The 12,365-nt window shown below is 56.0% G+C and overlaps 1 protein-coding gene across 5 annotated transcripts in view; it reads left to right on the top strand.

Moving 5' to 3' along the window:
* The window catches only part of MAD1L1 (mitotic arrest deficient 1 like 1), a 412,429-nt gene extending 400,651 nt beyond the window's left edge, over positions 1–11,778 (top strand). For all 5 annotated transcript variants that reach the window (XM_033193959.1, XM_033193957.1, XM_033193958.1 and 2 more), the window contains one exon: positions 11,366–11,778. In XM_033193959.1, the coding sequence (XP_033049850.1) occupies positions 11,366–11,524 (159 nt within the window). In that variant the 3' untranslated portion in view covers positions 11,525–11,778. The remainder of the gene's footprint in view (positions 1–11,365) is intronic.
* Positions 11,779–12,365: the final 587 nt, after the last annotated feature.

The raw sequence follows: 12,365 nt of genomic DNA on the forward strand, positions 1-12,365 counted from the left end.
TCGGGGCCAGTCCCTGTCTTTTAACACACACTCAGCCCCCTCTCCCTCCTTCTCCATCCCCGCCACCTCCTCTAACTCATCCCTGTGGCCTCCATGCCCTTCCATGGCCCTTGTAGTGCCCTGTGGCAGATGCCACTCACAGCAGGGGCTGTGCAGGCCACCCCACCCTGCGCCGGTGCCCCACTCCCTCCGCTGCCCTCCGGCTGCGGCTGCAGGAGCAGCTGTGTGTGGCTCTAAAGCAGAGCGCCCGTGTGCGAGGGGGAGCTGTATAAATAGAATAATAATAATAATAATTGTTGGTTTGGGATTTTTCTGCGACTGCTGGGGTGCCTGGCCTTGCCCGCCCCGCCAGTCACTCTTGAAGGAAAGGTCACCCTCGCCGGGAAGATAAACCCCAATAACGCTGGTATAATTAGCACAGGCAGTATTTAGATGCTTTCCTCGGTACAATTAGGCAGGAATAATTGGCTGAGCTATTTTCCCCGTGCCGGACACGCTTTTTGCCAGCTTCCGTTCTTTGGAACTTCATGCTGGGACATTTGTTCTCGGCGTTCTGTCCAAGCTGTCCTGACCCAGTTGCCGCCAGGCCCTGGGCGCGGTGCTCACGTGGCATCTGCGAGGCCTCCTTTGGGCTCGGCTTCATCGCCTCCCGAGGGACACCGTAGGGACGAGGGTGCAAAGAGATTTGGGAGCTGAGGGCCACACAGCAGGGTGTCCTGGGGTCAAACCTGGACCTCTGGACCAGGAGCTCTGAGGAGCTGAGCTGGGCTGGGCCAGGGGCCAGGGGACCTGTGCAGGGTGGGGCTGGGCCGGTCATGGGCATCCATGAGGGAGTGAGGCCGTGAGCGGGAGAGTCAGGCATGGGCTGGAACAAGTCCTGTGACCAGCCTGGAGGAGGAGTCCCTCGGCGGAGGTAACAGACCAGAGGCGGGAAGCTTGCTGTCTCCCCACTGAGAGCACAGACAGGCCAGGCAGCGACTATCAGGACGCAGCGGTGGCTGCTGCTCCGGGGTCACCCTCGGGCCATGGATGTGCAGCAGGCACAGACTCCTGCGCAGAGCCCCACTGTAACGTGTGAGGCTGCCAGGGGTCCTTGGTATCCCGGTCTAAAGTTGTGTAGACCATGGTAGCACCAGCCACTTTCACGCTGCACCCAGCAGGCTCAGCACAGTCGACGTTATCACTCCCGACCTGTGGGATACAGATTACTGCCGCGGAGTCATGAAATCGGGCTGGGACCGCGCTGACCTCTAACCCCGGGGTGGGGACCGTGCTGACCTCTAACCCCAGGGCGGGGACCGTGCTGACCTCTAACCCTGGGGCCAGGACCAGGACTGCGCTGACCTCTAACACCAGGGCGGGGACCGCGCTGACCTCTAACCCTGGTGCCGGGACCGTGCTGACCTCTAACCCCGGGGTGGGGACTGTGCTGACCTCTAATCCCGGGGCCAGGACCGTGCTGACCTCTAACCCCTAGCAGCACCCGCGAGGGTGAGGGCACACATTACCCAGGTCTATCACCTCTGGACCCTGACGCCATGGTCCAAGGCCTTCAGCCCCTGAGACTCTTTAGAGGAGCGAGGGCAGCCCTGGCCGTGGAGGCTCATGCAGAGCCGTGTGCACGGTGAGACTGCCCAGTACTGTTCACAGGCACTCAGATGGGCACCGCAAAGACCCATGGACAGACAGAGCTGTGCCCCACCTGGGATTCGCCCAAGCCCAACCTGGGTGCCCTGGCCACTGGGTGCCGAGGGGCGTGGGCCTGTGTCTCACACCTCAGCAGCAGCCCTGTGGTGGCCTCAGTAGGCTCTGCTGTGGCCACCCGACCAGCACCACCCACCCCCACCAGCTGGCTGAGCTCACACTGTGACCCACGCCCGGCATCTGTGGTGCCACCAGCCAAGATGCCAGCCATGACGCCAGCGTGGCACCCTAGGACATCTGGGGCAGGTAGGCAGGCAGCATCGGCCTTAGCAGCCCACAGAGGGGCTTCCCACAGAGTGTCTGGAGATGCTCCAGGCAGACGGGCAGACGGGGGCCCGGGCAAGACGCCCGAGGGTTGCAGGCCAGGCGGGTAAGGATTAGTGCTTGCATGTGTCCATAGTGCTCATTGGCCTGTCTCAAAGGTATTCCACCCTTGCAGATATAATTTAGATATACTTTTTTCCTAATTACAAATATGCAGCATATAGAAAAATCTGGAAAATGCAGAGAACCATGAGTCACTTTCCATCCCAACACTCCGAGTTAACCGCCGTTAGCATTTTGATGATTTTCTAAGGGTCCTTTTGCACTTTGTGTGGGGGTGTGTGTGTCGCGTCGCAGTGTGAACTGGCAGGTTTTCTCACCCCTGAAGTTCAAGGCTGACTCTCGGTGGACGCAGCTGAGTCTTCTCCCCGGCTCGCCCCATGTGTGCATGAAAGTGCCTGGGATGCGTCAGATTCTCAACTTGAGAAGCCCAGAGCGTCTTTTGAAGCTGAAAACACTTTGATTTCCTTACAGCCTCAAGACAAAAAAAATCTCTCCTTGCCTGGCTTTGAGAGCAGGTGTCTTCTACAAGCAAGGTTCACAGAGACCTGCGTCTGCCCTGGCAGAGGCCAGCCAGGCACGTCCATCTCCTCTCCCGCGGGTCCTGGTGGGGGAGCCTCTGTGGGAAGCCTGGGGGCTGCAGGGCCTGGCAGACAACCAGTCCCGCTTCAGTGAGGTGGGGACAAGGCCGGGAGCAGCTCACTTCCCGGTAGAGGTCATCCAGTGGCACCAGGGCACGGGGCAGCCGCCGTCCTCGTGGCCCGGGGTCATGTGGGCACAGGGTTTCCTCATCCCACCATGCTCGGTGTCTCCCCTGAGCCCGGTGATTTTACGCACCTGACTTGGTTAGTCTCAGCCGTGCCCAGTTTGCAGACCAGGCCCAGAGAGGTATTTCCATGTGCCCAGGGTCACACAGCTTCCTGGTGGCCAAGCCAAGGTTAGAAGCTAGGTCTGGTGGGTGTGAAAGCCCCCGATGCCGGCAGCTCTGCCCCGAGGCCCACACAAGCAGATGGCATAAGAGGGGAGGCGTTGGGGCCAGCAGTGCTCAAGTCAGGATGGAGCCATTTATCTGGAAGGTCTGTCGAGGGCGTGTGGTGGCGGCTGGGAGGTGGTGGCAGGCTGACTGCCTGCTGTTTGCCTGCAGTGTCTAGGCCCAGGAGAGGGAGCAGCCCCGGGTCAGGACCCAGCTGCAGGGTACCCCATCCTCATGGACCTTGCTTCCTGCCTTCCCCCTGTCAACAAATGGGACCCCAGCATAACTTCCCCTGAGGGCTCCTGTCCTCTCTCCACACACAGCCCTCCCTGCTCAGGAGTGGAGCTTGCAGCACCGAGGACAGGAGGACTGGGCTTCAGGGAAGCAGGCGCCTGGAGCTGTGTCCACTTAGGCACATGGCGCTTGCAGATCTGACCATGGACCGTTCATGCCTCCCCTGGCCCAGCAGCTGCAGCTTCTCATCTGGAACAAGGGGGTGCGTCTCTCAGGAAGGCCAGTGGGAGCAGGGGTGTGTCTAAGAACGCCTGGGTGCTCTGTCCTCACGATGAACCCTGATGCCACAGCCCCAGCCTCTCTGTCCTCACGATGAACCCTGATGCCACAGCCCCAGCCTCTCTGTCCTCACGATGAACCCTGATACCACAGTGGCCTCTGTGCCCAGGCCCCTCTCCAGACCAGTGAAGTCTGTCCTGGGAAAAAAGAGAAGCAAGACAGATGTGGGCCTTGCCCTGTGGGGCCGGGGCACAGGCAGGAATCCCACTCAGGGTTAAAACACTGCAGTCACCCCTCTGGGTTCTGTGCACTGGCCCCTCCAGGAGCCGGGGTCCCCCATGGCTGTGGCCTTCCGGGAGAGATGGGCAGGGAGACGCTGGCACCCTGTCGTGTAGCTTGTCCTTTTATCTGCTTCACAGGCTCTTTCACTGTACAATTTCCTAAATTTTGGTGAGGTCCATTTATCCATTTTAATTTTATTCTATGGATTGTGCTTTGGTGTTGAGTCTCAGAGCTCTGCCTCATCCAGATCCTGAAGATTTCTTTTTTAAAATAATTCTGTTTTACATGTAAGTTCACGATACAGTTTGAGTTAAATTTTATATGAGGTGTGAGGTTTCAGTCAAAAAAAAATTTTTTTTCACTATGTATGTCCAGCTGCTCTGGCACCAGCTAAGACAAGGCTGTCCTTCCTCCACTGAAGCGCCTTTGTGACTTTTTTGTGACTTTTCTGTATCAATTAATAGGATCATATGTTGTTTGCTCTTTAACCTGTTGATATAGCAGATTACGTTGATTGATTTTTCAAATACCAAACTAGCCGTGTACACCTAAACTAAGTCCCACGTGGTCACGGTATCATATTCTTTGTTAGAAAGTGGCCCGGACGTGTCTGTGGGTCTGTTTCAAGTTCCTCTGTTCTGTTCCACTGGTCTCCACATCTCCCCTCCAGTGCTGCCCCAGCCATGTCTGTCTGATGTAGGAGCCATATAATGCTGTGTTGTAGCTGTACAGTTCTCAACATCAGGAAGGGCAGTTCCTCTACTCTTCTTTTTCGGAATTGCTTTCCGTATAAATTTTAGAATAATCTTGTGTATCTCCACACACAAAAAAAATCATGCTGACCAGGCGTGCTGGCTCATGCCTATAGTCCCAACACTTGGGGAAGCCAAGACAGGAGGATTGCCTGAGCCCAGGAGTTTGAGACCAGCCTGGGCAATATAGGGAGAGCCCATCTCTACAAAAAACAGCCATGAGTAGTGGTGCGCACCTGTAGTTCCAGCTACTTGGGACGTTGAGGCAGGAAGATTGCTTGAGGCTGCAGTGAGCCAAGACCGCACCACTACACTCCAGCCTGGGTGGCAGAATAAGACCCTGTTTCAAAAATATATATTTATGGCCGGGCGCGGTGGCTCAAGCCTGTAATCCTAGCACTTTGGGAGGCCGAGACGGGCAGATCACAAGGTCAGGAGATCAAGACCATCCTGGCTAACACGGTGAAACCCCATCTCTACTAAAAAATACAAAAAACTAGCCAGGCGAGGTGGCGGGTGCCTTTAGTCCCAGCTACGCAGGAGGCTGAGGCAGGAGAATGGCGTAAACCCGGGAGGCGGAGCTTGCAGTGAGCTGAGATCCGGCCACTGCACTCCAGCCTGGGCGACAGAGCGAGACTCCGTCTCAAAATATATATATATTTATGCTGAGGTTTAGATAGCAATTACATTAAAACCAAAGATCAATTTTGGAAACATTGATGTATTTACTATGTTGAGTCTTCCAGTTCATAAACATTATATCTATTTATGCAAACATTATTTTGATTCATCAGTATTTCCTAATTTTCTGCAGACACTGTGCAAGTTTTTGTTAGATTTATACCCAAGTATTTAAGATGTTCTGTAAATTGTATTGCCTTTTAATTTTGCTTTTCACTTGTTTGCAATTGCTTTATAGAAATGTGGTTGATTTTTGCATGTTCATCTCATTTCCTGCAACCTTCGTGAACTCACTTAGTGTCTGAGGAGTTTTCTGCAGATTGCTCAGGGTTTTCTACGTGGGCCGTCATGTCATTTGCGAGTAGGGACTGTTTGTTTCTTTTCCAGTCCCTGTGCTGCTGTTTTCCTTTTCTTACCTTCATGCCCTGGTGTGCGGAGCTCCTGTGCTGGGTTGAGGATGAGTGGGGAAAGCCAGCTCCCCGCTGACCGAACGAGGGAAGGCAGCCAAACTCTTCCGCAAAGCAGTGTGAGTGGAGGGTTCTTCGTGGAGGACTTTCCCTTGATTCCTGCTTTGCAAGAGTTCCTTTCAGGAATGGAGATTAAATTTTGTCAAATGCTTTGTCTGTGTCAACAGGATCATAGCATTGTTTTTCTTTAGCCTGTTGATAGGGCAGATAACATTGATTTTCAAATTTGAACTAGCCTTTGTTTTACACCTCAGCTGAATCTTTCTTGGTCAGGGTGTGATACTCTTTTTTGTATATTACTGGATTCCATTTGTTAGTATTTGTTGAGTATTTTTGCATCCAAGTTCATGAGAGACTGATATTTATTTTTCTGTGTGTGTGTGCGCCATCCTTGTTGGTTTCAGTACAAGGTTAATAGTGGAAAGGTGTTTCCCTGTCTTTTGTTAACTGAAAAGGGATTGTGTAAAATTGGTATCAATTCATATTTAATGTTCAGTAAAACTTTCCAGTGAAACCATCTGGGACTGGAGATTCTGAGTAGCATTTTAATTACAACAAACTTGATTTATTTAACGGTTATAGGACTACCGAGGCTGTCAATTTTATCTTGGCACGTTTTGGTAGTGTGTGGTTCTCCAGGAATCCGTCCAGTTCTTTATGAGCATCAAGTTTTGTTGTCATATTTTTTATTGTTATTTTAATAGCTTCTGGATCTATTATAATATTTCCATTTCATTTCTGATATTGGTCATTTCACTCTTCTCTTTTTAATCTTTGTCAGTTTTGCTAGGGGTTTATCCATTTTATTATTGTTGGTCTTTTTAAAAAATTTTTGAGACAGGGTCTCACTCTGTTGCCCAGGCTGGTGTGATCATAGCTCACTACAGCCTCAAACTCCTAGGCCCAAGTGATCCCAAATAGCTGGGGCTACAGGTGCATGCCACCACACCTGGCTGATTGATTATAGAGATGGGATCTCACTGTGTTGTCCAGGCTCTTCTCAAACTCCAGGGCTCAAGCAATCCTCTCACCTTGGCCTCCCAAAGTGCAAAGATTACAGGCATAAGCCCCTGCCCCTGGCCGGCCTTGCTGCTATTTTTTAAAGAACCAGTTTTTGGTTTTAAGAACTGTCTTGTTTTCCTGTTCATTCCTACTTTTATTATTTCCTCCTTCTGCTTCAGGCTTGTTTTGCCCTTCGTTTCTTGAAGTAGGAATTTAGAGAATTGATTTGAGACCTTTCTTCTTTTCTGATACAGGCATCGAGTGCTGTCAGTTTCCCTCTAAGCACTGCCTTGGGTGTGTCCGGCAAATTTTATTATGCTCTATTCTTGTTTCCATTCTGTTCTTTTTCATTTCCTTCGAGGCATCCCATCTGACTCGTGGATTACTTCGAAGTGTGCTATTTAATTTCCATGCACTTACCCAGTTTTCCTGTTTTCTCTGACTGGTTTCCGGTTTTGACGTCCACTGGTGTGGCCACCGCCTCTTCACGCCACCCCACAGATGAACAGGATTCACATAACTTCCCAGTATCTCAAAGTAGCATCATGTCCATTTCCTGCGTGTTTTCTCATTTTAATGCATTATTTCATCTTTGCTTGTTTGAGCCAGGACTCAGGGCTTCCTCCCCTCGAGTTTCCCTGTTCATGGAGTTGCTTTGGGACCCTCAGCAACGGGGGGTCTTGCTCTCGACAGGAATCCCTCACAGTTCCCCCTTGGCCTCCGAGCACCCCCTACATTCTGCGGTTGGTGGTGTGTGGAGAGAGGCGCTGTCTCTGCTCTCCAGGTGCCTCGTCAGCCCGCACTCCTCCCTCACTCCGTGTCTGTTGTCCGTGCCCACCGGGACACCATGGGGCTTAGCTCAGGGGATGGCAGGACCAGCGCTTAGTAAGGCCCCGCAGCCCCAATCACCGTATGAGCACTGCACAGAGACCTGCTCACATGGCAGAGCTGGAATGGGGGCCGGGCATGCACTCCCCAGCCCACGTGTTCCACAGACGAGCTGCAGAGGCCCCCGGCCCTCCAGGGCAGGCCCACTCTGCTTCCAGAGGGGCAGGTGAGCCCCAGTCCAGGCCAGCCAGGGTCTGGGCTGGAGTGCAGTGGCCACAATGGACGCTGAGAGTGTCTTCATTAAGAGTGAGTGTCTCAGTCTCCCCCAGGGCACCCGCCAGCCACATGGCCGCTGTGTGTGCAGACTAGACAGGTGGCAGCTCGGGCCGGCCAGACAGAAGGGAGAGGAAGCCAGAGCCAGCACGCAGGCTGCCCCATAAATATTTCCAGCCACAGCCAACATGTCTCACTGGCAATTTGCTTTTTAAAAAATTGCGCTCTAATTTTAAGTGAGCAGCCCCTAATTACAGTGATTTACGAGGTACCTGGGGACTGTGTGATATTTGAACATGGCAGAGGGCTGAGCAGAGATGGATGGGCCGGGCGCCACTCATTCAGCACGTCCTGCTAATGCCAGAGTGCTGCTGAGGGTGTCAGACTGAGGCGGCCCCTCCCAATGCAGCCGGGTATGCTGGGGGAAACAGAGTCAGTGGGGTGGCTCCTCCCAGTGCAGACCGGGTACGCTGGGGGAAATGGAGTCAGAGGTGGGGCAGCCCCTCCCAGGGCAGACTGGGTACGCTGGGGGAAACGGAGTCAGAGGTGGGCTACAGGGCAAATTGACTTGTTCGCAGGGGGCTGGTGTTTTCCAAACGCTGGGTCTGCCTTTGTGTGGGGTTTGAGGTAGGAGAGTAGTACTGGTCACTCCTGCCTGTCACCGTCCACCCCCGCCCTAACCTGGAGGGCAGTGCGGAATCTTAGGGCATCATTCTTCCAGAGCCGCCTGAGGCCAGCAGAGAGGAGGTGCTGGAGGTGCTGGAGGAGCCATGGGTGGGCGACCCGGCCTACCACTGGGAGCAGCTGTCTCGCTGACACTGGCGGGGTGCACCTGTTTCAAATAAAGAATGATCAGCGCTCACGCCTGTAATCCTCACCTCGTGGGAAGCTGAGGCAGGAGGATCACATCAAGACAGGAGTTTGAGACAAGCCTGGGCAACATAGCTAAAGTCTGTCTCTAAAAAAAAATCTAAAAATTAGGTGTGATGGCACATGCCTGTAATTCCAGCTGCTCAGGAGGCTGAGGGGGGTCACTTGAGCCCAGGAGTTCGAGGCTGCAGTGAACCATGATCATGCCACTGCACTCCGGCCTGGATGACAGTAAGACTTGTCTCTAAAAAATACATATTTTTAGAAAAGAACGACGAGGCTCCCAAAGCCTGCCAGCCTCTGAGGGCCAGGGAAGGTGGGTGCCTGGAGAACAGCTGTTCTTCGGTCCAGCCTGGCCGGAGTCTGGACCACAGTGCTCCAGGCCCAGCCAGGTTGCCAGTCCTGGGTTGGGAGGAGGGCGAAGGGCCAGCTAAGGAGACCTCTTCCCACACTGCCTCCCACCCCTGCCCGGCAGCTGCAGGAGAATCAGCCCCTCTGACATTTAGGGGGAGAAATTCAGAATCAAGAGCAGAAAGCAGAAATGAAAGGATTTTCTCAGTAAAAGGTCAGAGTGGTTTCTCTTGTTTTTGTTTAAAAATGGTTTGTGTTGAACTATGACAAGACCAAATGTATTAAGGCAGCAGGAACAGGGGGAGGGCAGGGGGATGGCCCCTGAGAAACAGGAGGTGCAGGAACAGGCCAGGCAGCAGGGGCCCGGGGGGCAGCACGTGCGCCAAAGGTGGGGTAGGGGGGCGGCGCCACCATCAGGGCCGGGCCCAGCTCAGGTTCCGGTGGACAGGGAGCTGCCAGGACCAAGCTGGGTGCAGCCGGACCGCCCTGTGGCTCCTGGGGAGGGTTCCCAGAGGGCTGCCTGCCAGAGGAGTGCTTTACAAAAGTTTCCTGAGCTCTGATGCACACACACGCGGCTCACCCTCAAGTCTACCGTTCTGTTCTTCCCAGCACATTCAGTGTGCAGCCACTACCACAGTCTAACCATGGCGCCTTTCCACCGGCCCTGAGCCCCGATGTGCCCCTCCAGACATCCCCTGGGCATGGAGTTGTGCCTACTGGTTTTTGTGTCTGGCTGGGCATGTTTTGGGGGTTTACTCACGTGGCAGCATGTCTCAAGAGTTCAGCTGTACGGAGCAGTGTTGACGGGTAAACCCGGTTTTCTCTCTCCCTCCGACAGTTGAGGGCTGGTTCCGCTTTCCATCTGTTAGGATGGGATCGTGCTGCCGTGGACGTCAGCGCTCAGACCCCCTGGCTGCGCACGCGGGCACGTGCTGGGCCCATGGACTCTGCGTTCAGCTCTTTGAGGAGCCGTCAGCTATTTGCAGGGGCCGCACCTCACACGCCCCCACCAGCGACGCGGAGGGTCGGATTCCCCTCCACCCAGCAGCTCGTGCTGTTTGCTCTCCGTGGCCATCGGCGCGAGGCGGGTCCGCGTCTCGCTCAATGTGGTTCACATTTCCCCAGTGCCCGGCATCCTGGCATGAGCTCGTTGGCCGTGTGTGGCTCTTCTCTGGAAAGATGTTCGAGGGCCCCTTAGTTGGGCCCTGTCCTCTTTATGGTGGAGTTGTGGGAGTTCGGGCATATTCTGAGTTCGGGACTTTTCAGGGACGTGGTTTGAGAGGGAGCTTTGTAGTGGGCTGGGTTTGTGTCCTGCCTGACCTGGGGCTGTGTGGGACACCTGCCAGCCCTGTGGATAGTCAGGGCCTGGGTGCCCACGGGGGCAGAACCAGCCAGCAGGCACCTGGGCAGATTTGGGCATCAGCGAGAAGTCGTTCCTGGTCGGAGCTGTCTGGAGACAGGGCACCCTGGCTTGGGAAGCAGGGGTCTCCCCGTATTTGGGAGTGTGTGTGTCACAGGTGTGTCCCCTCCCACCTGCGGCATCTCTGCTCTGGTCTCCAGAGTGGGAAGTGGTTCCATCCCAGAGCCCTCTGCCCCGTGCTGACCGGGGTGAGGCTGGCTCTCAGGGGCAGCTGGGGAGGGAGAGAGATGACCGAGTCCCTGCTCAGAAGGGCCTCTGTCCACTCCCCACAGCCCAGGATGGTGGCACAGCAGCTCGCTCAGACCTGCTGTGTGACCTGAACCCTGTAGGTCCTGCCCTGTGTCCCCTGGCACCTGCCGTGCTGTCTGGAAGCTCCTGGTCACCAGGCCATCTCCTCCTTGCCCGTTCTCCAGTTACAGGAGGCTGCCCTCTGGGCTGCAGAACCCACAGAGCCAGACCCCCGCCTGGTCCCAGCGCCCCTGCATAAGTGGGGAAACCTAGGTCTTGGGGCCGCAGGCAGTCTGGAAGGCATTGCGGGATTTGCCCAGGGAGTGGGGTCCTCCAGCCTCAGTGGAGAGTGGCACTGGGGCCAGTCACAGGTGCGTACACAGGTGCTGGAGGCCCCCAGGCGGAGGAGGAAGGGGCGAGGCAGCAGCGCCTCGGGTGGGCACACCCCGCAATGCCTGGGACTCCCAGCTGCCTGTGCACATGACAGTGTAGACAACAGAGACCCTGCCCTGGGTTAATTCAGTCCCTTTAATAAGGGACCTGGAATAAGGCCTGGCAGGGTTAAGCACACATCTACCCCTGTCCAGGTCCTCAGGCCAAGGGAAGCTCCCATGGCTGGAGGGGCTGTGTAGGGAGGGAGGGGAGAGGGAGAGGCCTGCCAGGCTGACCGCTGTCCTGTCTCTTACCTGCCCCACAGGCTACCAGCCCCTCGGGCTCCAAGATGCAGCTGCTGGAGACGGAGTTCTCGCACACCGTGGGCGAGCTCATCGAGGTGCACCTGCGACGCCAGGACAGCATCCCCGCCTTCCTCAGCTCGCTCACCCTCGAGCTCTTCAGCCGCCAGACCGTGGCCTAGCCTGCAGCCGCTCCACTCGGCCTGACCTGCGGGTCCCCTGACCCACCAGCCACAGGCTGGGTGCACGTCCTGCCTCTCCAGCCCCGCGGCAGCGGCATGACTGACAGACACGCCGAGACCTACGTCAGACTTCTGCTGGGGCGGCCAGCACCCTCCCCACATGCAGACCCTGTGTGTCCCGGAGCCTGGTGTGTGGGCGTCGGCTGCCAGCCCAGGTTCCTCACCTTGTGAAATAAAGTCTTCTCCCCCAGACAGTCCCACCCACCCTGTGTGTCTGTGGCCCAGCCCTAGCAGGGTGGGAGGGAGGAGGGGAAGGAGCTCTGTCAGCACACCGCCATCCGTAGCTCAGCGTTGGGGGAGTCAGGCATCTCCACTCAGGGAATGCACAGCCAGCACACAGGTGGCAGCTGGGACCAAGGGTGGCCGGGTGTCCTCCCCACCACCATGGGCTGAGGCCCCTCCGCTTAGCAGCTTCCAGCTCTGCCTCGAGGCCGGGCCCCAGCTCCGGGGCTTCCCTTTGCTGATGGAACCCTGATGGAGGCACAGGGGTTGGGGGGACTGTCTTCACAGATAAGGACGCATCGAGGGGAGACTGCCCTCTGTGCCCGTCACTCCAGGGCCAAGGGAGGGCCTGGACCCGCTGGCAGCACCAAAGCCAGGGTGGGGTGACTCCACCCCACAGGGCAGATGGAGCACCTGGCCCTCGAGGCTGGAGAGCGAGTCCCCTCCACTCAGCTCAGCGGCCCCGGCCTTCTCCAGCCTTGGGGAAAATGAGCCCGTGATTCAGAGGTACAGGTGCCGCTGTCTGAGCCCAGCACAGGGGAGCTGGTGCAGCCAGGGG

The sequence above is a fragment of the Trachypithecus francoisi genome, unplaced genomic scaffold (genome assembly GCF_009764315.1).
Source record: "Trachypithecus francoisi isolate TF-2019V2 unplaced genomic scaffold, Tfra_2.0 Lachesis_group4, whole genome shotgun sequence".
Classification (NCBI taxonomy): domain Eukaryota; kingdom Metazoa; phylum Chordata; class Mammalia; order Primates; family Cercopithecidae; genus Trachypithecus; species Trachypithecus francoisi.